This window comes from Podospora pseudopauciseta, chromosome 4, assembly GCF_035222475.1.
Source record: "Podospora pseudopauciseta strain CBS 411.78 chromosome 4, whole genome shotgun sequence".
NCBI lineage: Eukaryota > Fungi > Ascomycota > Sordariomycetes > Sordariales > Podosporaceae > Podospora > Podospora pseudopauciseta.
Genome location: NC_085894.1, coordinates 182,854 through 209,343, shown reverse-complemented (window position 1 = coordinate 209,343; position 26,490 = coordinate 182,854). Strand labels below are relative to the sequence as shown.

The following is a 26,490-nucleotide window of genomic DNA, read 5'->3' as shown; positions in this document are numbered from 1 at the left end:
AATGAGATATGGATGATGATATCGGTCTTCAAAGTGAACAAATGAGATGTAGATGTTTCATTCAGACTAAATTTAGTCGAACCTAACACAAACCTGTGTATAACCATTCACCGAGTACAAAACATGCATGACAATACCAAAAACACCCATGTTGAGACAGTACCAACAATAACCTAAAAAAGGAAAACTTGCGCATCGTGACAAAAGGACTGTTAAACTCCTTTCTCGGACCCCCCTCCCTCATCTCATCATGTCATTCATCATCACCAACCCCCCCATCACCACACCACTTACTTCCCCTCCCAAGGAACAGGATACGTCCCCACCCAATCCGCCACCTCACTCCTCAACTGCACAATCTCCGTGTCTGTCTCCCCGTCCCCCAAAAACTCCATAAAGGTCTTCACCCTCCCCGCCGTCTTCCCCTCCCCCTTTTCCTCAGCCGCCTTCCTCGCCGCCTTGTCCACCCTGACCGCAATCGTCACCGACCTATCAACAATATCCGCTACCCGCGCAAAGTCCTCCTCCTGGAATCCTCTCGTCGTCATGGCCGGAGTTCCCATTCTCAACCCACCAGGCGTCAACGCGCTCTTGTCGCCCGGAACAGTGTTCTTGTTGGAAGCTACCCCGACCAACTCCAGGATCCGTTCCACTCTCGCCCCGTCCACACCGTGCGGCTTCAGATCGACAAGAACAAGATGGTTATCAGTACCGCCCGAGACAATCTTGTAGCCCAGCCCGCCCTTTTCCTTTGGTTCACCCAGCCTCTTGGCGAAGGCTTTGGCATTGGACAAGACCTGCGATTGATACGCCCTGAACTCTGGTGTTTGTGCCTGCTTGAGCGCCACGGCCAAGGCGGCAATGGTGTGGTTGTGCGGACCGCCCTGGTGGCCGGGGAACACGGATTGGTTGATGGGGTTCTCGAGGTTGTACAGCTCCTCAGCTCCGGTCTTTGGGTTGACCTTCCTCACACCGCGGCGGAAGAAAATCAGCGCGCCACGGGGGCCACGGAGGGATTTGTGAGAAGTCGTCGTGACAATGTCTGCGTAGCCAAACGGCCCAGGCATGACCTTGGCGGCGACAAGACCGGAGATATGCGCCATGTCAGCCACAAGGTAGGCCTTCACCTTGTCGGCGATGTCCCGCATACGAGCATAATCGATTTGCCTGCTGTAAGCCGAGGCGCCAGCGACGATAACCTTGGGGCGGTAGATGGTTGCCAGCTCCTCGAGCTTATCGTAGTCGATCAAGCCGGTGGACTCGTCAAGTCGGTAAGGAACCGTCTCGAAGTACTTGGAGATGAACGAGATCTTCTTGGTGGGGGTCTGGTACCCGTGGGAAAGATGGCCGCCGTGGGGTAGATCGAGACCCATCAACCGATCATGAGTTTCCATGATGGCTGAGTAGACATACAGGTTCGCTGGCGCACCAGAGAGAGCTATTCATTCCCAACATTGTCAGCACTCATTCCTTTCTCTTGAAGCCGTCCCTCCCCCTATCCTACCTTGAACATTCACCCCCCACTCCTTGGCATCCAGTCCAAACGTCTCGAGTGCGCGCTGCTGGCATAATCTCTCGGAGGCATCGATGAACTCGTTACCGCCGTAGTATCTCGCACCCGGATATCCCTCAGAGTACTTGTCTGTTGTCCACCATTAGCATTCTCGTCCCACTCCTCCAGGTTCGCAAGAAAACCCACTCTGCATAGGACTCCCCAGCGCATCCAGCACAGCCTGCGAGGTAAAGTTCTCGGAAGGGATCAAGTTGATGAACTGCTTTTGCCTGACTTTCTCCTGTTTGTCACCACGTCAGCTTCGGCACACCCCCGCACCCATGCCCCATCGCACTCCTTCTCCTGGGTACTAACCTTCTCGACAATATCATACATAATCGGATCCGCCTGTTGCAAATGCGCCGCAAGCAACTGCATGTGCCTGTCAGCATTTGTTTTCTTTCCCTTCCTTGTACGTCAACATAAACCCCCCACCTTCTGCTGCGTATCATTCCCTAACGACGAAACAAATCTTTTCTGCTGCTGCTGCTGCTGTCTTGACCTCCATCCCCCAAGCTGTCCCGCCCTCCTCGTCATCGTGGCCGTCGTGGTGGTGGTGGTGGCTATCATCCTTCTCATCATCGCAGCCGAGGGGGAACCGCCGGCGGCGCTCCGCAACGCCGGGATTGTCGTCATCGTATATAAGTCAAGTTTCGAGCTCCTACTCAAACCCACCACTGTCAGACAAGCAGCCACACCACCCGCACAACCCAGAGATAGAAAAAACATACCAATTGCCTCCTCCCGAATCTCCAGCAAGGTAGTGATGTCAAGAGGAATAACCTTTGTCGTCTCTCAAACCACCAATGACACCGAACCAAAGCAAGGTTTGTGATTGGAAATAAACCCGGAGTAATAAATGACGGGCGGCGAACAACACCCATGGATGGGACCTACCGCTGGACCCCTCTCTGATTGGGCAACGCCAACCACAAGCACTCCGACCCGCGGTTGTCCTTCCCCCAAACGCCGACCTTTCCCCCACCACATTACACCATCCACCTTTTGTCAAGCCACGCTCAACTATCAGCCACAAGCCACATCGCGGCACGTGCACCCACACAAACACCAAGAGTATTTCACTTCTTAATTCCCCCCCCGCTCCGAGCTTGACCCCTTTTTCTTCTTTTTTCTTCTTCAAATCAACTATATTGGGGATGATGAGCGCGCTTCAATCACATATGCAATTTGGTCCTCCTTCTTAGGGGGACATGCTGACATGTTCCGGGCGCCAGATTCACCAACCTTTTGAACGGAACAATTTGACTGCCTCTGACCCAACCACAATATTACGTTGATGCACCCACTAGACACAAAAGGTGGTTCTTATTACTCTATACTTTGCACTGCTTTTGCTTGTGTTTTCTCTGGGCGGACTGGGGTTGAGGGCATTTCATTACGTTATTCGCGAGCTTCCGACAAGGTAGCTTGGGGTGTTTTGGTTCTAGGTAGCTGGTGTATCCCTACTGTACTCTGTTTCGAACATGGGACGGACGTGCTTTTGGCAAGGATCCATGATAGTTGCGTAGATATGTAGGTAGCGTCACTGTTGAGCAGAGATGCCAAGTGGTGTCTTGTGAGGATATAGACCTTGCGAAGCTCGCCTCTTTTCGCTCAATGATGTGTACATCCATGTTTGTGATCACTCGCCCAATTCGTTTGCTTCGACATGTCCATCTCCCACAAGCACGTCAAACTTGAACCGCACAGCATTGTACATGTACCAGATTGTCAATATCTCGAAGGGAAAAAGAAAATAATTGTCATCGCACCCGGCAAACCCATTGATTCCGTTTTTCAATGCCTAAACATGGAAGCCAGAACTTGTCTCGAGTCTGGAGAGACCACGTCCCATCACAACAGCACACACCTGCACGGCCGGGGGGGAGCGAGTCCAGCGTGTGGCAGCAGAGAGAGGACCGAGAGGTAGAGAGAATGCGTCCATAAAAGAGCCCAACCCATTACTCCGAATGCAAGGCCGCCAAGAATCCATTGTCCATTCACATTGTTGATGAAGAAATCTACTTGGACTCCTCCTCGCCCTCGCCGAGAAGGGCGTTTCTCTTCGCCGCCTGTCTCTCGAGCTTGCGCTCGCGGGCAGCCTTGGTTCTGGCACGCTTGGCATCCATCTCCTCCTTGATCTGTCTCTCGCGAGCCTTCTCGGCCTTGGCACGGTGAATCTGCGAGGGTGAATGTCAGTGTCATGTGTCCCAAACACACCGCCCACAAGATGGAGGAAACATACGTGCTCAACGAGGGCACGCTTGTGCTTGAAGGTGTTACCCTTGGCGGAGTGGTAGAGCTCGTGGTAGAGGTGCTTGTCAATCTTGCCGCTGGCGCGGTACTTGACGAGCAGACGGCGGAGGACACGCTGGCGACGCATCCAGAGGACCTGCCTGCATCGGTTGTCAGCACACATGCTCGATTTGTCATGCATTTCTTCTAACCCCCCCCCGAGCATCAAAATCCAATAAGATATCCCCGACTGTCTTCGAGTCCTATCCTCCCATTCTGATACTCGGCCGGGAATCGAAGGCGGTTGTTACGTACTCGGGCATACGGGCATCGGCGGTACCCTTGCGCTTACCGAAGCCACGGTGGCGACCAATCCGGCGGGCGAGGTTCAGCTCCCGCGCGCGAGAGCGCGAGTGCATGGTGACGGGCTTCTTGATGATGAGGCCATCGGAGACGAGCTTGCGGATCGTCTGGCGGGAGTTGGCGTTGGAGATCTCGCTGACCTCGTTGGGGTCGAGCCAAATCTTGCGCTGACCGCAGCCCAGGACGGACGACGCCAGGCGCTTCTGGGTCCTCAGGTTAACCCTACAGAGCCGAAAACGTCAGCATCTTGTCGCTCTGTCTGTATTTTTATTTTATTTTTTCGATGGGCGCGTGTGTCTGGAGGTGTGTATGTGTGTGTGTGTGCTCGACGGAAATCGGGGATTCGACAAGGGCTGTATCTTCGGCGGTTCGTTCGGTTTGCACGGAGGGGTTGGCCATCGTGCCCCCCAAACTCGCCGGCCTCTGAAATGTAGCAGATCTGTGATGGTGGGAATCGGTCGGATCGATGACGGCTGGTACTCACATCTTGACGGATTGATGCTGTAGATGGTTAGTATGGGAGGTTGTCGATGGATTGGATTTTCCGCTGAGGGGAAGTTCGTTCCTCAGAATTTCTCAAGCCGCCAGTTTGTGGGTTTCCCGAGTGGGCCCGCAAATTTGGCTGCGATTGGCAAAGGGTTCGTGTGGATCACGTGCCCTAACACGTGCAACCAATTGCTCGCTGCAACTCCGGCAAGGAGTCAGCGGTCCATGCGCCCGGTCCCACTTTATTTCCTATCAGCTTATCAAGGGCCCATCAACGACAACATCAGCTTGCTCTCTGTTGACATGGGGCAGATATTGGCAGGTTATTGCTATTTGAATGATATGATTACCCGATAGCATGTTAGTAAGGCCTAAGTTGACAGGAGAAAGATAGAAACAAAAAATGAAACTTATTTTCCCGTGGGCACAGACTCGGGTCTTCTTGGACACCAAGCACTTGCACTTACAAATCATGACTTCATGACCTTTGTGCATGCCCGGCTTCCCATTGACATCAGATGCCAAAACAGGCATTCCACCACAAAACATTCTATCAACACTTTTGCAATCATGGACCTCGAACTTTTGATCGCGAGGAGGTAATACTCAAATCAGGCCCGTCTTCCACCTACTCAAACATATCGAAGCCATGGATGCAGTCTTCTCCTGACAAACATACTTGCCCAAGGCAACACAGCAAAATAGTTATTAACAGCCAACTTCAAAAACCCGACTCCCATCCCCAACACCTCAATCCCCTTTTATCATCCCTGCCAGTTGTCTCGGAGGCTATTCTTCATTTAATTCTCCTTAAATACCACACTCCCATTTCCACACCCTAACAGCCAACCCACATGTATACACGTCGTCTACAATTTAAAGTCAATAGCCTGCAATGTGAATTCAAAGTACCCACAAGAGTATTACATATACCTTCTCAACACTTTTCTACCATCATTTGCCGCCAACAGATGATTCTCTTTTGAAAGCCATCAAGGATGCCCAAACTGTCACTCAACTGTCCCCTAGAGTTTATTAAACATCAACATATCCCGAGTCCTCAACGGTGAAACTCAGGCTTTTCTTTACCTCAGCAACACAACACAACACAACACAACACAACACACCACTATACCTCTCAAGTCTCAACACTTTAACTATGTTCCACATGTTCAGTTACCAACAACCAAACCATGACACTTGAATAACCCCTTTGCCAGATGTAAGTGGAGTCATCAAATCTTTTTGATTTTCAAAGTACACGCAAACAACAACTAAAGTACTACCACCCTCCCCATCAGCAAAATACATTAAAATAACGTTTTTCCCTTCCCAACTACCTATGTAACACCATGTAGACACAACCCTTTTATCCCCCCCCTTACTCCTCCCCAAAAACATCCCCCCCCACATCCACCTTCCCAACTGCCATCAACTCCTTCTCATCCTCCACCTCATCATTCGACAGCCCCAACCCCCCCTGCCCCCCCTCCGCCTCCCTCCTCTCCCTAACCTGCGCCCCCAACCTCAGCGCCACCCTCTTGAAGTAATCCTGCATGCTCCTCTTCGCATTGGCCTGTAAGTCCATCCCCGAAATCCACTTGTCAAACACCTTGCTCTCCTCGTCCGCCACGGCAAAAAGCTGCACAAACGCCGCCTCTGCCGCTAGCTTGACCGGGATGACCGTGTCCCTCACCGAGGCAAACACGGGCGGCGCAAGGATGCTCAGGTGAGGGCGGACCATGTCGGGATGGGTGCGCGCCAGAGTCCGGACGAGCACAAGCGCCAACCGGCGCGTGTCACTCGCGTTGCCCGGAGGGATAATGGTGGAAAGTGTGGTGAAGATGGGCTTGGTGCTCTCAAACGACTTGGGGAGGTCGGCAGAAAGGAGGTATTTACCCGTGGCGGCGATATAATTGTCCGCAGTCGACGGCTGTGTTCAAATGTTAGCTTCTTTTCGAACTCCCAAAACAATACATCAAAGGCATATAGTACTCACATCCTTCCCAACCATTCCCGCGCAAAGTACCTCGGGCAACTCGTCCCCAAGCCCACACTCACCCACCACTCCCGCCGCCTCCAACAGAACCGCATTCAACGCCAACACCCCCATCAAACCCCCTTCCCCTCCCTTCAGTACCCTGTTCCTTAACAACCCCCCGGCCACTTCCACACTGACGTTCCTGACCAACGCCCCAAACAGTTTCGCATGCGTAGTCACCATCCCGCTGTCCCTCTCGTCCAGCTCATCCCCCCCGTCAATCATCCCCAGGATCGCCTGCCTCGACCCCTCACCCATGTTGCCTCCCGCCCGGCTAACAACCTCATACAGCGCCTTGAGCATGGCCGTCTTGACCCCGGTATCGCTCGTCTTCGAACCCGTCACCAACTCCGCAATCAGCGGGTCAACCCTCGGTGTAAACTTGATCAGTGTCCCCAGCGCCTTCGCCGCCCTGCTCCTCAACTGCTCGCTCGACGTGTCCGCCAAACTCTTGGCAAACGTCCTCTGCAGCTGCGGCAAGAACGGCTTCAGCGCCGCCGGCATCTTCTCCAACAAGTTATTCAGCGTAAGCAAAATCGCCGACTTGACCTCGGTCGACCGCTCAGACACAACACGGATGAGCGGGCCGGTGATCTGTGTGACAAACGGCTTGAGCGCCGCCTCGCTCGTCCTGTCCACCACGTCGGAGATGGCCAGCGCGGCGCTGACCCTCTGTTCTGTCGTGCCGTTCATGAGACCCTGCAAGAAGATGGGCAAGATGGCGTTGATGCCCTTGGGCAGCTCGAAACCAGGTAGGTTGGCCCCCGCAACGCCCACGTGGAGGAGCGTCTGTCTTGTCGACGGGACCAGCGCCTCCATCTCCTCCTTCTTGAGCCGCTTGGTGAACTCGCTCAGGGCGCTCCACGCGGACCGGACGACTTCCTTGTCACGATCGTCAAACGAGATCAGCAGCGCCCGGATGATGTCCTGGTTGTATCTCGAGTAGTCCACGTCGGCCTCGGCGAAGAACTTGGCCAAGTGGCGAGCGGTGGCCGATCTCTTGCGGTGATCTTCGTGCTTGGTGAGCTGCAACAGCACGTTCATCACCACATTGAGCCCGTCATACTCGTCAATAGACAGCAGCACCGTGTCAAACGAGTTGTCGAGGTCCTCCCTGAGGTCGTCCTCGGTGCAGTTGATAATGTTGTCCATGAGCGAGTTGATGATGTTTGGCAGACGGCGGTTCATAGCCGGACCGGCCACCTTGGACAGGCTCGCCAACGCCTTTGCGTTAAAGGCCGAAATAGGCGGCGCGATGAGTGTCGGGATGAGGTTGGGCAGAATGATGTTGGAGCGTGTCGTCTCGGTAAGCAACGTGAGCAGAGCCGCGAGAGCATTGTCAGCATCCTCGTCGGACCGCAGCAGGTTGAGCAGATACGGCAGCACCTGATCAATCGCACGCTTGCCGAGGATCTGTTGCAGCGAGTCAAATGCCTCGGCCGCTGCCTCGCGAACCTCATCATCCGAGTCGGTGAGAGCCGTGCGGACAACAGAAATGAGCGTCTTCTCGTGGTCCTCCAGCGCTTCTGGAGAGGCAGAAGAGATGAGCTCCTTGAGCGCAAGGCAGATGCCCTGCTTGGCGTCCACATCGCTCGACGTCTGCAAGCCCTCCTCCAGCGTAGGCAACAAGGTAGCCAGCACACCATCTCCAGCCTTCCTGATAAGTTCACCAAGGGCGTTGCTAGCAATGACCTTGTGCTCCATGTTGGAGCTGCCCAACCGCCGAATAATCAGCTGCGTGAGCGTTGGTACCAGCTCCTTGAGGGTTCTGGGACTGTGCACCAACGCCTTCCAGACACTGATAGCCGCCGACCGCACCGCACCCGCGGTATCACATCTGCAGACATACAGCGCCGAGAGAATCTTGTTCCGCTTCTCATCCCCGAGAACCTCACGGAGAGACGCACCGGCCTCCTTGGTAGCATCCTGATCCTCCTCCTCGTCCTCCTCGGCATTGGCTTTGATACCAGCCAAGTTGAACAACAAATCACCGACCAATTCAACAGAGCTGAGACGGATGCGGTAGCTATCGTCAGCAAGACCACGCTCAAGCTCAGGAAGGAGCAAGTCAACCGCACGAACTGCAAAGTTCTTGACCAGAAGGCGACCAGCACGGAGAGCTGTTTCTCTGATGCTCTCAACATCATCCGCAAGACCAGACAAGATAGGCGGGATGATCTTGCCGAGATAGTTGGCGAAGCTGTTGCCGAAGCACACGGGCAAGAAGATGAACAGCGACATGAAGCCCTCGCGGACTGAGGCCTTGGCAGACTCGACATTTTGCAGAATGGTAGGCAAGGTCTCCTCCAATCTCGAAGTACCAAGACCAGCAAGGACCTCACTGAGCGCCTGGGCAGAACCAAGTCTGTCGCCCGCACCAGTATCGGACTTGAGCGTCTGCATAAGACCGGGAATAAGATCTGGCAGCGCATCCTCGCCCAGCTTCTCAACAAGTGAACCGAGGGCGCGGGAAGCTGTGGCACGGGTGGTAGGCACAGGATCAACTATAGCAAGCTTGAGACCAGCCACGAGCACAGGCAGATGAGAGACCAAATCCTTGCGCTCGGTAAGATGGGCCAAGCTGCCAATAACCTGGGCCGCCTTGCGCTTGGTGTTGGAACGATCGGCCAAACCACGCTCCAAGATACGGCTGACAAGAGCCAGCGAAGGCGCGTCGAGGTAATGCACGAACTGCACCTTGATGAGCGCATCGAGAGCAGTGTCGGTATACTTGGTGGCATCGCTGAGGGCCTTGAGGAGAACATCGACCAAGCTGTGAATCTCGGGGTTGGTGATGACCTCGCCAAATCTCTTCAAACTCTTGTTGGCCGCAGACCGCACCTCCTTGTGACTGTCGTTCAGGACAGCCGTCAGTGGTGGGATAATCTCAGGAAGACTCTGAGCCAGCTGCTGAGGGTCCAGGTACGCCATGGCACCCAACAGATCGCAAGCTCCCTTTTTGCTACGCCACTGATCGTCGTCAAGACCTCTGAGGAGTGTGGGCAAAATCTGCTTAACACCATACGAGCTCAGCTTGGCAAAGCAGGCCTTGGCAGCAGCCAGAGCAGCCTCACGCACATCCGCGTTGGCATCACCGAAACCGGCGAGAAGCTGGGGCACGATCTGGATGACATAGGGCTCAAAGACGCGGCCCAGAATGGTTGACAGCAACTCATAAGCCAGTAGGGCAGACTCGCGCTGACGGACATCCTTCTTGTTCTCGAGGCAGCTGTGAAGGGTAACCAGGATGCGATACTCCTTCAGCACAGCAATGCCCCTGCCCTGGACAAGACCAGCCAGACCGTAGGCAGCACCGCGCTGCTCAGGGTACTTCTGAGACGTCATCAAAACCTCGAGCATCTGGTCGAAGTACTTGGACGACTTGTCACCCGAAATATGAACCAGGGGAGGGAGGCACTCGGCAATGGCATACTGCACAGTTTCGGACGGGGTGCTGAGCGTCGAAAGCAGGCGCTCAATGACAACCGGGATCTTCTTGTCGCCGTGCTTGAGATGGCGGGCAAGAGCACCATACATGATGATAACAGCCTCGTTGACACGGTCTGCCGCCTCAGAGTGCTTGTCAGGCGCCTCAAGCGTCTTTTCAAACGTCTTCATGAGATTGTCAAGAATGCCCTTGCCGTGAATTTCGATGGCAATGTTGGCAGCCTCGAGCATTTCCGCACGTACATTGCCGTTTCGATCACCGAGCGGCCCTTGCTCGATGAGATAGGCAAAGAATGGCTCGAGCTGGTTCTTTTGCAAATGTGGTGCAATATCCTTGAATGCGAGGGCAATACCATGTCTAGCCTCCCAAGGATCCGTCAGGTCCATCTTCTTGGGCATGCCAAACTCATCCAGCAGCTGCACGCGAGGCTTCGCTAGCTCGCTGTAAGATGCCCTGAGCTTCTCAAGAATAGGGTTGATGACATTGGGGTGTTGGCTGGCAGCCTCGGCAAGCGATCTGGCAGCAGCGCGGCGAAGCTGCGCATCCTTGCTTTCCAAGTAGGGCAGCATCTTGTGGGCGAGCTCTTCGGTAACCTTGAACTCACTCTCCTCCCAAATCTCGCGAGCAGTATCAACGTTCTCTTCCACGTCGTCGTGGCAGGCGAGCCAGATCTCTTCCGAGACCTCAAGATCGCTCATGTCCACATCGGCGCTGATGGACTGCAGCACAGCAGACCGCACGCTTGTTTGAGAAACAATGGCACCGCGAGACAGGATTGCAATTTCTTCAGGAGTGATGTTGGGGGCAACACAGCGCACCATGTCGGCAAAGCAATCCTTGATGATCTTGTAGTGCTGGTTGTACTTTTGCATCGACGCAATCAGCGTGGCAACGATTTGATCACGGGGAACCGCTTCATCCGACGAGGCGTCTGTGTGGAAAGTGAGAATATCGATGGCGAGAACAACCTGGGCATCGCGGTCTTCGGCGGTGGCGCCAAAACCCCCCTTCTCCAGGACAAGCAGCACGAGCGGCAAGATGTAAATGAGCGAGACCGTGTCAAAGGGGCGCTGCTCACCAGCAAAACGCAAGCGGTACAGCACCCTGGTAACAAGATCAAAGAAAGGCTCTTGGGTATAGGTGTCCGGCAGTGCTGAGACCTCATGGGCGCGGAGGGTAGCAGCCCCGATAAAGGGGCGGATGGGCCCAAGTCGGTTCGTGACTTGCTCGGCACAAGAGACCAAAGCTAATGGGCCCGTCTCTGCAGTGATCAAGCAAGCGCCGGCATCGATAACATCCAGGGTTGCCTTGACGGCCGCTCCGATCCAGCGGCTGGCATCTGTTGGTGGGCCTGTGGCCAGACTCTTGACAATGCCGAAGCCCCGAATCAACTTGGCAGCAGTCTGGCGGACAGAGTTCCGGACCTCCGCCTCTTTCTTGAGCTGGGCGTTCACCTTGGCGGTCTCGTCGGCAGTGAGCTTCTTTTGAGTACCCTTCTTTTGAGCGAGCTGTTCTCTGAGCTCCTGCTCCCACTTCAATGTGTCATAATCCTTGGTGTTCTTGTTGGGAACCGTGTTTTGTTTCTTGGCCAAAACGTCGACAAATGCAGTCCCTTCAGGGGTGCGGAAGATGGCAGCTTCGAGAGGACCGACGGCCTCAACCGCGGCGACATCCAGATCTTGTTGAATGAGGTCAACGATGCGTGAAGTCATGGTTTCAGGGGCAACAAAGACGAGCTCGGCAGCCGCATTGTACGCCGCGGCCTTGACGGCCTCTGACTTTTGCTCGAAGCCAGTCCTCTGAACAATCTCGTCGATGAGCCGTTGGTCGTATTTTCTGGCGAGCTCACCGGGATCAAGCTGGACTCTCAGGCAAAGCTCAATCCAGCTCGCACGTGGGATAAGATTGGGCTTGGCCAAGACGAGCAGAGAGCACATTTGCGTCTCCAGTTTGGTCTTGTCGACCTCAGGTCCAGCCCGTTCTGGGCTCAGGCAAATGGCCTTGAGTACCAGGTGAAGGTTGGTCGTTTCCGACTTGGAAAGCACAGCGGCTGTTTCCTTGTCGCCCGTCTCGAGAGCTTCGATCCACTGCCACAAGCCGTTGATAATCTCCGCCGCGATAGACAACTCTTCCGAACCAGCTGTCTTTACACAGAGCTCGGTCAGACTATCCATGGCATGGCGTCTTACCGCAGGAGTAGTGACGGTGGAGCAAATCACGTAGATGTATGCTTGCGCCCAGGCTAGTCTCGCGGCAGCGTTGCTAGAAGCCAGGGTAGAGGCTGTGCTGGAGAGCGCGCGGGTAAGCCACTCGAGATCATCTCCAGTGAACTTGCCGTAGATTCTTGGGACGAGCAAGTAGGATGGCTTTGGCTCGAACGCCAAACTGTTCTTCTCGATAGCCGCCTTCTTAATGGCCTCCTGCAGCTTGGCGCTCTGCAACCTGTGGAACAGCGGTGCGAGGCCACAGACGACAAGCGCGCCAGTTACAATGCCGTTTTGCGAAGCGGTGGCAGAGTTGGCGACAACCTCGTTGAAGGTAGCCAAAAGTGGTGGCACCACAGCTTCAGCGAACGTGATGAAACCCGCGGGAAGCCCTGCTTCGGTATCTTGGGGAATGCTCCGCAGCACCTCGCCGGTTCGAAGAACCCAAATCCGACGGACGGGGAACTTCTTGTCTGCCAGCCCCTTGGCGTAAACGTCAACCAGCGCTTTTGGAACTTCAGACCCGGTAAGCAGAGAAATAGCACTGGCGTTGAGAGCAAGGGTTTCGGCGCTCAGGGCGGCTTCGTTGGCCTCCTTGCCCACAACGGTAGGGAGCCCAGTGGCAATCTTGGTTGCGATAGATGGGGAGGTAGGCAAAGCAACAAGGATTTCTGAGTGAAGAACCCTGTGCTCGGCAGAGGCGAGCTTTCCCCCCTTTAGAGGAGTGAGCACTTCATCAGCAGACTTTTCCACCTCGGTCAGATCCTTGGAGCTCGTGGCGAGCGCTTGGAATGCCGACACAGCCCCAGTGCGAATCGCAGCATTAGAAGACTTGAGGTTGGAGAGTAGTGGTTTTGTGAATCGCCCACTGAGTGCCTTGGACAGGTCAAAACCAGGGAGAGACCGAACCAGGGGCGTGATGAGATCGTTCAGCACCACTTCAGGGGCTCTCAGCAGACCCTTTTCCAGAGCTGGAAAAACGTCCTTGTCGAGATCCTCAACCGTCACGAAGGCTGAGAAAAAGTCACTCAGACCATTGGCGATGTGTTTGGCGACTGGCGTTCTTGATCCAACAATTTCGCGTGTGTAAAAGGTAATGTATAGGCTCTTTGCGCTTTCGACAATGGGTTTAGCCTCGGGTTTTCGTGAGCACACACCGGCAATCACGCCCAGCAAGGCAGCATTTTTGGCGGTTGATTGTGTTCCTTTGGTTGTGAGAAGCTTGATGGCAGCCTCGACGGCCTTGATATCGGTTGAAACAATTTTCCTGAACCCCCTCCGAGTGATGACCAGCGCCGACCTCCCCACGCTGTCCCTCGCGGTCGCCTGAAGACATTTGTCGAGGCCATCGGCTGTTGCTTGAATAATGTCGTTCCCAAACTTCTCCCAGAGCGTTGTCCCGGCAAGGTTATCAATCAATAGGTTGCACCATTCCAGCAGCACAAACGCATTTCCTGGCGCAATTCCGGGTTTCTGGATCTCCTGCTTCACGGCGGCCACTAGCGGGGCGAGGACATCGGCTTCCCCTGTTTTGCAGATCGAGACAAGACATCGCTGTACGGCGTGTCGAGAGTGCTTATCGGTGTAAAACGCATGGGTCCAGAATATGACCTTGAGGAGGCCTAGAGTAGAGGGCTTGTCGAGAGCTGTCCACAGCCGAAGAGACAGACAGGGTTAGATTAGCTGACCACACCACTTGACCACTTGCTGCTAGGGACAGACGGGAATCGGTGCTCACATTTATGGGCAATCTTCTCGTCAATGGCGCGCAATTGGGCGATTCTGGCGGTTGTGGACGAGAGGGTCAGGGCCGTCTTTGCGTGCTTGAGGTCAAAGTCGCTCGACGAGGCGTTGGCAGAGGCAGTGGCAGCTTCAGACATGTTGGATGTGGTGTTCAAGTAATGGGTCGGATAATGACATGGTCGGGCGGCCCAGTCCCGCAGTCGATTTTGGAGAGATTGGAGAGGGAAAATTGAAGACGCTGGCCGTGATATGTTGCTTCCAGAAGGCTGTCCCTGAACTATCACTGTCCACCTCACAGACTGTTTTTCGGCGACGACTCACATTTCGCCCAAAGTGGGCTGCTCTGCAGCTGCCACCCCCAAGCTGCCTGGTAATTATTGGCACTGTGCTTTCTATCAGTATTATTACGCTGGACACAGTGCGTGAGTGCCCGGAATTCTTCAAACTGCCCCGCACCCCGCCCTTATCCAACGATCCAACGGCGGAAGAGCTGTCTCACATTTGCTCGGGAGCTTCATCTTTTTTGCCCACTTCGAACCTACAGCTATGTAGGTAGGTACCCTTTGCGACTCAATAGCACTCCTTTGGCGCAATGAGAACAACGATTGACCCATTCTCGAGCTTCAAACCCGCTGTTTCCAAGCTTCAAACGTCTCTCCCGAATCACCACTACTTACTTTACCTTTGCTACCTGAAACCCTTGAAGCCCCGTCAATTTGCGACAGCAACTACCACAGCTCAGGGCAAACCACGACTCTTGTCCCTCCGCCGCGCTGGCCGGAATGCCCAGCTGGAATAGCGACCCCATCGCAGCGGGGGGGTGCTCCACCTGAATCTGGCAGGCGGTCGTGTTTTGCCCGTTAATCAAGCAGGCTGAGTCGAGAAATTTCAGGGCCGTCCTCAGTGTCAGTCAGCGCTAACATCCCATAATATCGCCGGCCGTCCTCTCGCTTTGCTGTGTTTTCCTCGCAACTTCTTTCCCACAGCACCCCATACTTACAGCATGGCCGGCAAGAAGAAGACAAAGAAGCCGGCCGCGAACCCGGCTCGCGGCTTTGCGACCACTTCCATCGCATCCAAGCCCAGAGCAGACCCTGCCGAAGCTGCCGCCGACACCTCGGCCGGCAAAGGTGACGATGCCGCCGCCCCGCCAGCCGCTGACGCAAAAGATGCCCCGCAAGCCGCCGGCACCACCAACACGACCAACGCACCCAAAGCGAAGGAACTCAGTCCCGAAGAATTCGAGCGCCAGTTGGAGGAGTCGGCTTTGCAAATATTGGTGGATAAATACGCGGCCAAAGTCAGAAGAGATGCCCAGAGAATCAAGACCCGCCTCGAGACAGACAGACGGATCCTGCGCGGACAGGCCGAGACCATCAACACCAAAAAATGGCTTCCCCAAGAGCTGATGGATCATGTTCTGGATTTGATTCAAGCAGAGGCCCGATTCGCTGCGTCGAGCGTCACATCAGAGGGCGCAACTAGTAGACTACCTCCTGAGGAAGACCTCATCATCAAGCTATGGACCCTCCAGCAAACATTGGAGAACACCGACTTTCCCAAGGATAGAGTACAGCCCGCGCTCCAATTCGCTCTCGACATTGCGCCAAACATCTCGCCCAATGTCAAGAGTGATTCTATCTGGGGCCTGGAGGAGATTTTAGACTGGCTGGCCAGGGAATGCTCCAAGGCCGAGCTGCCAGACTACAGTGGACGGAAACCAGGCTCGGGCAAGGCGCAAGGAGGTATGTTCCCTGCCCATGTACCGTTATCTTTAGGTTACCATATTGTTCACACTAATTCTCTCACAGACATCAGCGCTGATTCTCCCCTGCCTTCTGGCGCGACTACGCCCTTTGACCTCGAACCCCGCCGCGGACAAAAGGGCAAGAATGGTGCACCTGATCGATCCCGTCAACCGTCGCCCAAGAAATCGAACGTAACATACGATGAGGATATCGAGCCTGACCAACTGCTGCCTTTGTACCTCGAGACACAGGAGAAACTGTTCGAGATTCGGCGCCCGCGGCAAGATGTGGCCAAAGGCAAGGGTGGTGCCAAGGGAAACACTGTGGCGGACCCAGAAGAGGCTCTTTGCTTGGCCAAGCTCGACAGGATCGAAAAGGATGTGCTCTTTGACAAGTATGTGGCCGAGCAGCAATGGAGAGACAAGAAAATTGCCCTCGAAAAGGACTACGCGACAGCCAAGGTGGAGGCAAAGAAGAAACAGGCCGAGGAGGAACCCGCTCCTGCGCCAATAGCCGAGTTAGACGATATCAACGAAGAAGCGGAACGTATTGCCGCTGAGATTCTGGCCGAACAGGATGATGACGAGGACGGTGCTCTGGCCGATCTCTTTGCTAGCTTACCAGTGAATGAGGTTGACCCACTGACTGGAAAGTCCAACACTGTCATGAACGGCGCAGATGGCTCGAAAGTAACCATCAGGGACTTTGGGAAGTGGACTGGCGTGAGCCCAATACGGGTTCTGGAGGAGGCGTGCCGCTCGAGGGACTCATCTGTGAGGATATCATACCATGTTCTCTCCGATATTGCCTTTGCGAACCGACATGCCGTCAAGATTGTCTGGTCCAAATCTCAAGAAATCCCTCCTCCGCCTGAAAGCACCGAGATCGAGGTCTTTATGTCGCCAACGCAGTTTGTCTACAAGATGATCTCTATCTCTACTTCCGACTTGAAACAGTCTGAAGCCTACATTGCCACAACCGCCCTGTTTTGCATCTTTGGATCCTCGGGCAAGGAGGAAAAGGTGGCCCTCCGGCTGCCTGCCACTTGGAAGGATCTCTGGTCAGAAATGGCCGAGGCCAAGAAGAACAAAGCGGACGGGCTGGACCGCGAGGCCCTCAGACATCTCCGGGATATGGTTCGCACTAGAATGGAGCAGGAACTGGAGGATGGTGTCTTGATTCAGGGCTTCAAGGGGCGTGGCCAGAACAAGAACCTGACGGACTCGGATCAGTCTGACAATGAACGGGTCAAGCGACAATCATTTGATCCCGAGTATTATCGAAATATCTGGTTGCAAAAAGCACAAACCCCTCGGTTTCAAGTTATGCTGCAGTCAAGAGTACAGCTACCCATGTGGCAGTTCCGAGAGCAAGTGGTCAACGCCGTCGAGCAGAATCAGGTGGTGATTGTGTGCGGTGAGACTGGTTGCGGCAAAAGCACGCAGGTCCCCTCGTTTCTTCTTGAAGACCAGCTCATGAAGGGCAGGCCGTGCAAGATTTACTGCACAGAGCCTCGTCGTATCTCGGCCCTCTCGCTGGCCAAGCGCGTCAGTGAGGAGCTGGGAGAGAACAAGGGCGATTTGGGAACATCTCGGTCCTTGGTCGGTTACTCGATCCGTCTCGAGTCCAACACTTGCCGGGAGACGCGGCTTGTGTATGCCACGACTGGTATAGTCATGCGCATGCTCGAGAGCTCCAACGACCTTCAAGAGATCACGCATCTGGTCCTTGATGAGGTCCACGAGCGTTCCATTGACAGCGATTTCCTCTTGATTGTGTTGAAGAAGCTGCTGATTCGAAGAAAGGACCTCAAAGTGGTGCTCATGTCGGCCACGGTGGATGCTGAGCGGTTCTCCAAGTACCTGAGCGGCGCACCGGTTCTTACCGTTCCTGGCCGGACGTTCCCTGTTGGTGTTGCGTATCTGGAAGATGCCGTCGAGTTGACTGGGTATTCGCTTGACACAAGACCGGCAAAGGAGAAGTTCACCGATTTGGATGATGATGTCGAGGCTGAGATTGACAACTCGTCCAAACCTGAACTCATCAAAGCGCTCCGGCAGTACTCGCCCCGTACCCGCAATACCCTGGCGGCGATGGACGAGTATCAGATCGACTTTGATCTGGTGCTTCAGCTGATCTCGAGGATTGCGGTGGATCCGAATTACACAGATTTCAGCAAGGCCATCTTGGTCTTCTTGCCGGGTATTGCCGAGATTCGCACCCTCAACGACATGCTGCTGGGTGATAAGTTCTTTGCGGAGAATTGGCTGGTTTACCCCTTGCACTCGTCTATTGCCACGGAGGAGCAGGAGGCGGCGTTTTTGGTGCCGCCGCCGGGTGTTCGCAAGATTGTCCTGGCAACCAATATTGCCGAGACGGGTATCACGATCCCTGATGTGACGTGTGTCATTGACACGGGCAAGCATCGCGAGATGCGCTTCGACGAGAGACGGCAGCTTTCCCGTCTGATTGACACGTTCATCTCCCGCGCCAACGCGAAGCAGCGTCGCGGTCGTGCTGGTCGTGTGCAGGAGGGTCTGTGTTTCCACATGTTTACCAAGTACCGCCACGATAATATCATGAGTGATCAGCAGACCCCTGAGATGCTGCGGCTGTCGCTGCAGGAGCTTGCGATTCGGGTCAAGACGTGCAAGATCGGTGGGATCGAGGAGACGTTGGGCGAGGCGTTGGATCCCCCTTCAGCAAAGAACATTCGGAGGGCTATCGATGCCTTGGTGGATGTTCGTGCCTTGACGGCCTCGTCTGAGGAGCTGACACCGCTCGGTCTGCAGCTTGCCCGTCTACCTCTTGATGTCTTCCTCGGGAAACTGATCCTGCTGGGCTCCATCTTCAAGTGCCTCGACATGACCGTCACGGTGGCGGCGATCCTGTCGTCCAAATCCCCCTTTATCGCCCCCTTTGGCCAGCGCAGCCAAGCCGACACTGTCCGCCGCGGCTTCCGCAAGGGCGACTCGGACCTGTTGACCGTCTACAACGCCTACTCGGCCTGGAAGCGTGTCTGCCAGTCTTCGGCGAGCAGCGGGGCAGAGTACCAGTTCTGCCGCAAGAACTTTTTGTCGCCGCAGACGCTGGCCAACATTGAGGACCTCAAAGGCCAACTCATCACTTCGGTGGTGGACTCTGGCTTCTTGCAGCTGACGGCCGAGGAGAGGCAGGCGCACAACCGGCTGCGGTTTGGTGGGCGGAGGAGGAGGAGCGGGCAGGTGTTTTTTGAGATACCGAAGAGGGTGGACGGCAACAGCGACAATGAGGTTGTGGCGCAGAGCGTGATCGCGTGGAGCTTTTACCCCAAGCTGCTGGTGAGGGAGGGGAAGGGGTGGAGGAACGTGGGGAACAACCAGGCGATCCAGCTGCATCCTAGCAGTGTGAATAAGGGGGGTGGGAATGGGGAGGTGAAGTGGATGAGTTATTATCATATTATGCAGAACAAGCAGTATGTGTTTTTTCTTTCTTTTCCTTTCTTCTCCTTTTCTGGGGGGGTGGTTGGGGACCTCTTTTGCTAACTGTGTTGTTTGTTGTTTTTAGGTTCTTGAACGCTCACGAGACAACGGCTGTGGACCCGTTTGCTGTTGCGCTGCTTTGTGGGGATGTCCGCGCGGATTTGTACTCGGGGGTTTTGGTGCTGGATGGGAACCGGGCGAGGTTTGCAGTGCCGGATTGGAAGACCATGTTGGTTATGAAGGTGCTGAGGGCGAGGCTCAGGGAGATGCTGGCGAGGTGTTTTAAGAGTCCGGGGAGGTTGGTGACGGCGCAGCAGGAGAGGTGGTTGGAGGTTTGGCAGAGGATTTTTGGGCTGGCGTGGGAGGTGAGGGAGAGGGAGAGGGAGAAGGGTGGTGGTGGAGTTGTTGGGGGGAAGGAGTTGAGGTAGGATCTGGATCGAGTTGGGATGGGTTGGGATTGGGTAGATCTGGGGAGGAGTTGTGTATTATGGGTGTAGCATGTGTAAAGGTAGCGGGATGAAGACAAGATGTCATGTGGGTGTGAGGTGGGTCAAGTCAGTATGGCCAAGCCAGATTCACTCTACGATTGCTCTCCCGCGGTTTGAAGTCTGGGAAAGGTGGTGTATATCTGCCGGCTCTCTCTGCCCTTCATGTTGATCTTTTAGACCGTCATCTCTCCTCAAGATGAAAGCATTTACGCTCAGGATTGGAACCTCGATGGTATCCAATCAAAGATATCGAGAATCGATGCAAGAATCACCCTGCCCTTGTTACCTTTACCTCCTCCCTCTTTTTCTGGGAGTTCTAACGTGTAGTGATGGTACGTCTCTTCTTTTAGCAGTTCACGACCCCCTCGGGTAACGCTATGATAGGCGTCATCTAGGTGAAACACGAGGTAGCGAGCAGAATGGGCATCAAAACAGATGGGGTAGGCAGGTAGGAAAGGAAAGGTCAGAAATGGTGATGTTTGCTTGTGATGGGGGTGGTGATGAATAGACTGCGGGGGAAGATCGATTTATCAGATTAGCTCTGGGGGAGGGGGCTGGGTTTTTACGACACTTCTGAATGCTTTATTCTTGACCGTGTGGCAGGTGGAAGAAGAGTGGTGTGTGGAAGGATGGAATTTGCAGCTCAAAGAGATGGAACACATGTTTGATGGATCGAGGTCAATATTGCTAACTGCCAATGTAGATATGAGCTTGTGGTAGAGACCATGGTGGAGGTGATGTTTGAGGATAGGTATCTGATATTGATGCGATCTTTGAGATCTAACGACTCGGTGATAACCATCAGTCAGTGGAAGAAATATCCAATCTTGTGTGTATCTGGCGGATGCTGTTAGCTCATCCAAAAAGCTCCGAGTTTCTTAGGGAGCCTGTACAGTTGAAGAGGCTTCGATCTCACCGAGAACTCCCGAAACCATTTGGGATCCCGGATCTGATAACATTGATTGGCCTGTGAGAACACGAGATTGCACATGCCATGTCAGAAAGCATGTTTATCTTTTTTAGCCTATTTCTCACACAGTCGCTCAGCTGGCGAGGGTGCCCCGGATTCTCGCTTCTCTGCCGTGTCTGTCTCGGCGGTAATATGATCATCGACCCCTATTAGCCAGTTCCCTGGGTCTGGGTCTGGGTCTGGGTCTGTTCTGGCCCGCCGTAGACCCTCTCACGTGTTGGTGGTCTGTCGCTTTGCACTTCCTTGCCGCCTCTCTCGCCGGAAGGGGCGGTGTTGGTCTGAGACGCAGAGCTCCTGAGCTGTCTATTGATGGAATTTCAACCCGCTAAAGGGAGTGTGGGGACAGCTGCAGTGATAAATGACAAAAGCCTGGACTTGTGCAACTTTTAGTGACTGACAAGTAACAGCAAAAGAGCATTCGGCGGCTTCCGAGTGTCTTTAATTTAAAGTGAAGGTGCTGACCTACATCCTGCCGCGGCAGGTTAGAGATTGAGGCCTCAAAAATAGCAGCAAAGGGAAGAATAAGGTGTTGCCGTAGATTAAGACGCCCTTCCCACCCTTTCCAACAAGCCGGGAATGCTAAGCATTCATATAGAGCTCATATGTCGACAGGCCAGCCGTGGTCTGTCTCGAACGCCACAGCCTCATGCTCCTTGAGAGATGGGCAACAGACGAGAACGGACTTTAAGCCGCACCAGTAGCAGCTCGGTCTCATGACTGCTGATCTAGTGGAAGGTGACGCCGTAATTCCGCAATAGAGTGAGGGCATCGTCTCGGCCGATCTGGAGCGGTCTTGATGGCGACGAAAATAGCAACAGCAGCTTATGGACGAGAACACTTAAAGATTCGGGGTATAAGAAGGCTGTTTTAATCCTCCTCAGAATCACCTCGGCTTCATCATCACCAACCATCGCGCCATCTAACCTTCAGAACAACTCACGATGAAGCTCTCCATTCTCCCCCTCGTGGCTGGCCTTGCCACGGCCTCTCCGGTTCTCGTTGATCCCCTCGCCGACACCCCGTCTGGCCATGAGGTTTCCATCGTTGGCCTCGCTTTTGCCGGCTCCGGTTGCCCTGCTGGTACTGTCTCGGGCCAGCTCTCTTCTGACCTGACCACCATCACGCTGCTGTACGCCAACTTTGTTGCGCAAGCCGGGCAGGGCATCAGCGCGTCCAACTACCGCAAGAACTGCCAGCTCAACGTCAAGATCAAGTACCCCCAGGGCTATCAGTTCTCCGTCTTCAAGGCCGACTACCGCGGGTACGCTCAGATCCCCGCCGGAGACACGGGCACCTGCAAGGCCACCTACTACTTCTCGGGCGACTCCAAGCAGGTCAGTCAGGCCCCTCATGCTCTGCTCACGAACGAACCGAGATCGATGCTAACCATCAACACCACCACCCGCAGATCACCTCAACCCTCACGCTCAAGGGCCCCTACGACGACAACTACCTCAAGACGGACACTTTTGGCGTCGAGTCGACCGTCTGGTCCCCCTGCGGGCTGGAGGGGCTCCTCAACATCAACTCCGAGGTGCGGCTGTCGCCCATGGACGCGGTCAAGCCCGCCCTCCTTACGGTAAGAAGACTGGAGAAGATCAGGACAAGGTGGCGGAGATGCACCGAGTGATTTCCTCTTTTTTTTTTTTTTCTTTTTTTCTTTTTTTTTTTTTTTGTTACCAGAAACTTGATGACAAGGTGGAAGAGGGGGTTATTGGTTTTGTCAAAAACAAAGAGAGAGAATCCCATGTTGATTCGGAATACCCGATTTTTATAGGTCGACTCGACGGATCTCAAGTTTGTGCAGAAGCATTACTTGCAGTGGCAAAAGTGTACGAAGCCCAAGGCATAGTGAGCCCGCGAAAAAAGAGGGTTGCGAGAGGAAGAATTTTGCGGACTGACTACCTATTGTCTTAGGCGAGGAGTAAAAGATCTGGACTGTGTGTGGGAGGAGGTTGGGTGTGCTGGGTGGGTGGTAGGTGGAAGCATACACGTACGGATACTGGCAGAGGTCGTAGTAGGCGTCGGTCGTTATCATGTTCCTGTCAAACAGCCATTGAAAAGAAAGGGAAGAGAAATTGCCAAGGATATTTTTTTACATATCAATGATATGCCCCGCCCATGCTCTTTTCAAGTCCAGCCAGGCCCCCTCTTCTTGTGTCGTAACCAATCATATCTCACCACGCACCGCCCCTCCCCCCGTGCCTGTTGTGCCTGTCTCAGCATCGGTGATCACCCGGTTTATATCTTTCTTCATTGGCTGACCTCCCTCCCCAATCGCCGGTCCAGACCGACCTTTTTATTTTTTTTCCCTCTTCCCCCTCCTCCCTACCCAACTTTATTTCAACAACTACCGCCATCGGGTTTCCCTGGTTTTTCTCCTCCTCCCCGCCCGCCCACGCTGACGACACCCTCAACACACACCGACCTACTCCACCATCTCACCTTCTAGGCTTTTTTTATTTTTACACCACAACCCTTTCCCACTTTTCTTCTCCCCTCATCCTTCCATCTTTCACCGTCAAAATGCCCTCCACCCATAACAATCAACCCCCCACCCCGCAAGCCATGCAAATGTCAGCAACAGCACCGCCAAACAAACAAATCATCACCGACCAACCCGTATGTTTTTGTTTCTGTAGCCTTTCCTCCCTCCCTCCCTCGCTGACAATGTAACCTGGCCTGACCTACCAGAAATCCCACCCCGCACCCCAAATGACACAAGACGGCGACCATGGTGACGACGAGCAGCTCAACCTCCGCGGGGGCGGGTTCACCATTGGGTGCAACTGCTGCAGGGGCATGTTTTCTTTTCATAAGAGGTGCTGCTAGATACTAGGTGCGCACCCCCGCGTGTAATAAATGATTGGATAGATTAGGGACATGGGGGAAGGCAGGAACGAATGGATGGATGGGATAGTCTGTCTGGACTTTTTGACAATGAGTGATGTGATGAGGTTGAGCGTTCTTGTCTTGGGGGGGGGGGGGTTGTTTAATCATCCATGTGAGGTGTGGTTGAATTTGGAATTCTGTAGGTTTGAAAGTTGAATTTTGTACAACGGGAACATAGATGCGGCTGGCTTGTTTATGGTGGTATTATTTTGTGGCATTGGGGAGTGGGCTGTTTGTTGCTGGGAGGGTGGGTGGCTGTGGAGGGGAAGAGGAGGTTGAACAGTTGGAGGTTGCGATTTCTTACTCCAGTGCTGTTGTTGGTGTTCAAGGGATTTTGAGAAGGGTGAATTCCTCGAGCTCGGCAACAGAAAGGGAAAGTTGGAATTACTAACACGATCCTGATATACTAGGCACTGAGGTTCTGAATAAAGCTGGGGCTCAAAGGCGAACTTATATTTTTCAAATGAGGGTTCTTATCAATGCTTTTATTATAGAATCTGAGAGCTCGCTATGGCCGATCCCCAGATGGCATCCCTGAGTACAAGTGGTACTGTATATCGCCAGTCCTTGCTCTATAGTTTAGCATGCTTCTCATATCTCCTCCAACATCTCTCATCACTCAGCCCGAAGTGATTTTTAAATCTACTAGTGTTCAACGTCGCGATCTGTTTGATCTGCGCCGCCGTTGAGTCTGCAACACCAAGGCGGCGATCCGAGCAGCTCTGGCTTGCCTGCGGGCTTTCTGATCTTCAGCGTGAGACCAGTGGAAGAAGAGGCTTGGGCTGGCCTTGGGCCCAAGAGCTTGAGGCGGAGGGAAAGAGATGGTGTGAGAGCTGCGAGAGTGCTGCTGTCTTTGAGAAGTGGAAGTTGCTTTATGTGCTGTATTGACAGGACAACCAGTTAATTGCAGATACAAAACAAGCTGGCTTGATGTATTGCCACTCATTTTGACAAGACATCTACTTACCCCTCTTCTTTTTACGCAACTCCTGCCGCAGGCTTGTGACGAGGAGCTCATCGCTGTCAATAGAGTCATCATTCTCGCAGTGTTCTGCACTGTTGATCGAGTACTCGGGAGTTTGAGAAGACGTGGGGGCGACAACCGACGAGGAACTGCTAGCGGGGACAGCTCTGATAGTAACTTCGTACAACTGAGTGTCGCCGTCTCGTTGGCATCGAAGAGCCGTGGCAAGCTCTTCGAGATTGCCGGCAGTGACTCTGGCAAGATAGATCTCTTCAGTCGGCGGGCCAGTAGTCGTTAACCAAGGGACGTCGGTCGCTGGTTCGGTGGTGCTCTGAGCGACTCTTTCGATCTTGACGAAGCCACGAGAGTTCAAGTAAACCCTGGCTGAGTCTGGATGGAGAATCTGAAGATCGTTAGTTGCCATGGTTGGAGATGGTGGGGCTGGGGTAACAGAGTCAGGAAGATTTAGAACCGTGAGACTTGCAAAAGAAGGGGAATTTGAAGAGTGGGTAGATAGACTGATTGCCAACGGAATGCGAAGTTTGTTTGCTGGTAAGAGTCGCGAGGGAGTTCTGAATCCATCAGGCGCTCGAAAGGTAGGTCAGGTCGACCGTCGCGTTGACTTGAGCTCGGTGATTATTGTAGCAGTCACTCAAGTATTTCTTCCACTGCAAGTTGCGTATTATCCCGTCTTTGGACACAACTTCTCAAGAACAGCATTCTATATCTAATTGAGAAATATATGGACCTCAGTTTTGACTGGTACACTTGCGATAGACATAATGTTACACATGATTGGGCGTGTGTTCAGCAAGACAGCCTCGTCAAATGGCGGTCGGTGATTGGTCGGCGGCATGGCGCGACTTTTGTGCGGGGTGTTCGCTGGGGGGGCCTAGAACGCTTTGCTCGATCGGATATGACGGCACTTTGACGAGTCCTTGATGGCACCCTGCAGATGCGCTCCTACGTCATAGGTCCCGTGCAGGCGGATGACTGAGACAGACGGGCCTGGAATCACCAAAGACGGTCCTCAGTTTGATGGCACAGCCTGATAGCCTGACAGCCTAACAGCCTACACCAAAAAAGAAGCAGGGCAACAGCTGAAAAATAAAACAAAATCACTCGGCAGGCTCGTGGTCGCGAATGGCACTCCGTGGCCGGTGGTCAGGGTTGGTCAGGGTCCTGCGGGACGGAGGAAGGGGATACTATGATTGGCCAGCCTCAGTCGTGATCTACATGGATTAGCGGAGACCCCCAAGTCTCGGCGGCCTGACAATGACGAGCGGCCGTGAGATGCGAAGCACCACAAGAACCACTAGAAACCACAGGGCGGATAAATCTGTCCGGCCGTGTCTCTGCCTGTCTGGCCTTTTCAGCAATGGTAGGTAAAAATTAGGTACTTGAATCCAGGGTCCTTTTTCCCTTTCAGTAGTGTAAATACAGAAGACACCTGGATACATCCAAATGTCAAAGATGGAGTCGGTCCCGGCACCCCGCCGTCCCATCTTTCTATTTTTTTTTTTAAGTTTTTTGTTTTTTGCATGGCGTTTTGCACTACCCGGACGGGAGCCAGGCCCACGGCCACACGTGAGCCCAGACTGTCGGGATAGGGAACATACATTGTAGAGTATCCAACCAGGTATTTATTATAGCTTATCTAATAGGCAGTTTAGTCAGTCAGTCAGTCAGTCAGTCAACAGAGAGATGAAGGATGCTTTTAGTGAGGTCGGTGCTGCTGCTCTGGGTGGAAAAACGCGGTTGTTGGCAGAAGGGGCCTTGGCGGGTGGAGGCCCCAAGCCCGTAGTCCAGGCCCCCGGGTGGGGTCAAAGCCCGCGGAATTTGTATTTCCCAGGGTGCCACGTCCGCTGCCACTCCCCCCATCCATCGACAACCAC

General features: G+C 54.0%; 8 protein-coding genes across 8 annotated transcripts; 4 read left to right on the top strand and 4 right to left on the bottom strand.

The window, feature by feature from the left end:
* Positions 1-27: 27 nt before the first annotated feature.
* On the bottom strand, positions 28-2,486 carry CBS2 (Cytochrome B translational activator protein cbs2). The gene is made up of 6 exons (XM_062911679.1): positions 2,284-2,486; positions 1,988-2,213; positions 1,868-1,924; positions 1,700-1,793; positions 1,505-1,642; positions 28-1,438 (listed from the first exon to the last, which is right to left on the bottom strand). The coding sequence occupies exons 2-6, from the start codon at positions 2,186-2,188 to the stop codon at positions 291-293; spliced, it is 1,638 nt and encodes a 545-aa protein (XP_062765254.1). The 5' UTR covers positions 2,189-2,213; positions 2,284-2,486; the 3' UTR covers positions 28-290.
* A 713-nt stretch (positions 2,487-3,199) lies between these two features.
* Positions 3,200-14,209, bottom strand: GCN1 (translational activator of GCN4; the record flags this gene model as incomplete). The annotated part of the gene is made up of 6 exons (XM_062905851.1): positions 3,200-3,732; positions 3,798-3,948; positions 4,103-4,372; positions 6,022-6,569; positions 6,636-13,975; positions 14,068-14,209. The coding sequence occupies 6 exons, from the start codon at positions 14,207-14,209 to the stop codon at positions 3,574-3,576; spliced, it is 8,610 nt and encodes a 2,869-aa protein (XP_062765253.1). The 3' UTR covers positions 3,200-3,573.
* Positions 14,210-14,223: 14 nt separating this feature from the next.
* Positions 14,224-14,590, bottom strand: QC763_0060820 (uncharacterized protein; the record flags this gene model as incomplete). The annotated part of the gene is made up of 3 exons (XM_062905850.1): positions 14,224-14,338; positions 14,394-14,439; positions 14,572-14,590. 3 exons carry the CDS (start codon positions 14,588-14,590, stop codon positions 14,224-14,226), a joined length of 180 nt encoding a protein of 59 aa, XP_062765252.1.
* Positions 14,591-20,673, top strand: QC763_400630 (uncharacterized protein). The gene is made up of 3 exons (XM_062911678.1): positions 14,591-15,817; positions 15,884-19,274; positions 19,367-20,673. The coding sequence occupies exons 1-3, from the start codon at positions 15,076-15,078 to the stop codon at positions 19,707-19,709; spliced, it is 4,476 nt and encodes a 1,491-aa protein (XP_062765251.1). The 5' UTR covers positions 14,591-15,075; the 3' UTR covers positions 19,710-20,673.
* A 935-nt stretch (positions 20,674-21,608) lies between these two features.
* Positions 21,609-22,667, top strand: QC763_400620 (uncharacterized protein; the record flags this gene model as incomplete). The annotated part of the gene is made up of 4 exons (XM_062911677.1): positions 21,609-22,073; positions 22,148-22,318; positions 22,517-22,571; positions 22,657-22,667. The coding sequence occupies exons 1-4, from the start codon at positions 21,681-21,683 to the stop codon at positions 22,665-22,667; spliced, it is 630 nt and encodes a 209-aa protein (XP_062765250.1). The 5' UTR covers positions 21,609-21,680.
* Positions 22,668-23,265: 598 nt separating this feature from the next.
* Positions 23,266-23,571, top strand: QC763_400618 (uncharacterized protein; the record flags this gene model as incomplete). Its single annotated transcript, XM_062911676.1, has 2 exons — positions 23,266-23,361; positions 23,434-23,571. The coding sequence occupies 2 exons, from the start codon at positions 23,266-23,268 to the stop codon at positions 23,569-23,571; spliced, it is 234 nt and encodes a 77-aa protein (XP_062765249.1).
* A 238-nt stretch (positions 23,572-23,809) lies between these two features.
* Positions 23,810-24,729, top strand: QC763_0060780 (uncharacterized protein; the record flags this gene model as incomplete). Its single annotated transcript, XM_062905849.1, has 2 exons — positions 23,810-23,974; positions 24,042-24,729. The coding sequence occupies 2 exons, from the start codon at positions 23,810-23,812 to the stop codon at positions 24,054-24,056; spliced, it is 180 nt and encodes a 59-aa protein (XP_062765248.1). The 3' UTR covers positions 24,057-24,729.
* On the bottom strand, positions 24,284-25,326 carry QC763_400615 (uncharacterized protein; the record flags this gene model as incomplete). The annotated part of the gene is made up of 2 exons (XM_062911675.1): positions 24,599-25,326; positions 24,284-24,510 (listed from the first exon to the last, which is right to left on the bottom strand). Exons 1-2 carry the CDS (start codon positions 25,017-25,019, stop codon positions 24,284-24,286), a joined length of 648 nt encoding a protein of 215 aa, XP_062765247.1. The 5' UTR covers positions 25,020-25,326.
* Between the last annotated feature and the right edge of the window lie 1,164 nt (positions 25,327-26,490).

Bases quoted from the DNA above. Each gene is read 5' to 3' on its own strand.
- CBS2 (XM_062911679.1), bottom strand. From the start codon at position 2,188: ATGACGACAATCCCGGCGTTGCGGAGCGCCGCCGGCGGTTCCCCCTCG. The intron at 1,925-1,987 runs GTGGGGGGTTTA...AGGCACATGCAG, and splicing joins GGAATGATACGCAGCAGAAG to TTGCTTGCGGCGCATTTGCA. The intron at 1,794-1,867 runs GTTAGTACCCAG...GGTGACAAACAG, and splicing joins TGTATGATATTGTCGAGAAG to GAGAAAGTCAGGCAAAAGCA.
- QC763_400630 (XM_062911678.1), top strand. From the start codon at position 15,076: ATGGCCGGCAAGAAGAAGACAAAGAAGCCGGCCGCGAACCCGGCTCGC. The intron at 15,818-15,883 runs GTATGTTCCCTG...ATTCTCTCACAG, and splicing joins CTCGGGCAAGGCGCAAGGAG to ACATCAGCGCTGATTCTCCC. The intron at 19,275-19,366 runs GTATGTGTTTTT...TGTTGTTTTTAG, and splicing joins CATATTATGCAGAACAAGCA to GTTCTTGAACGCTCACGAGA.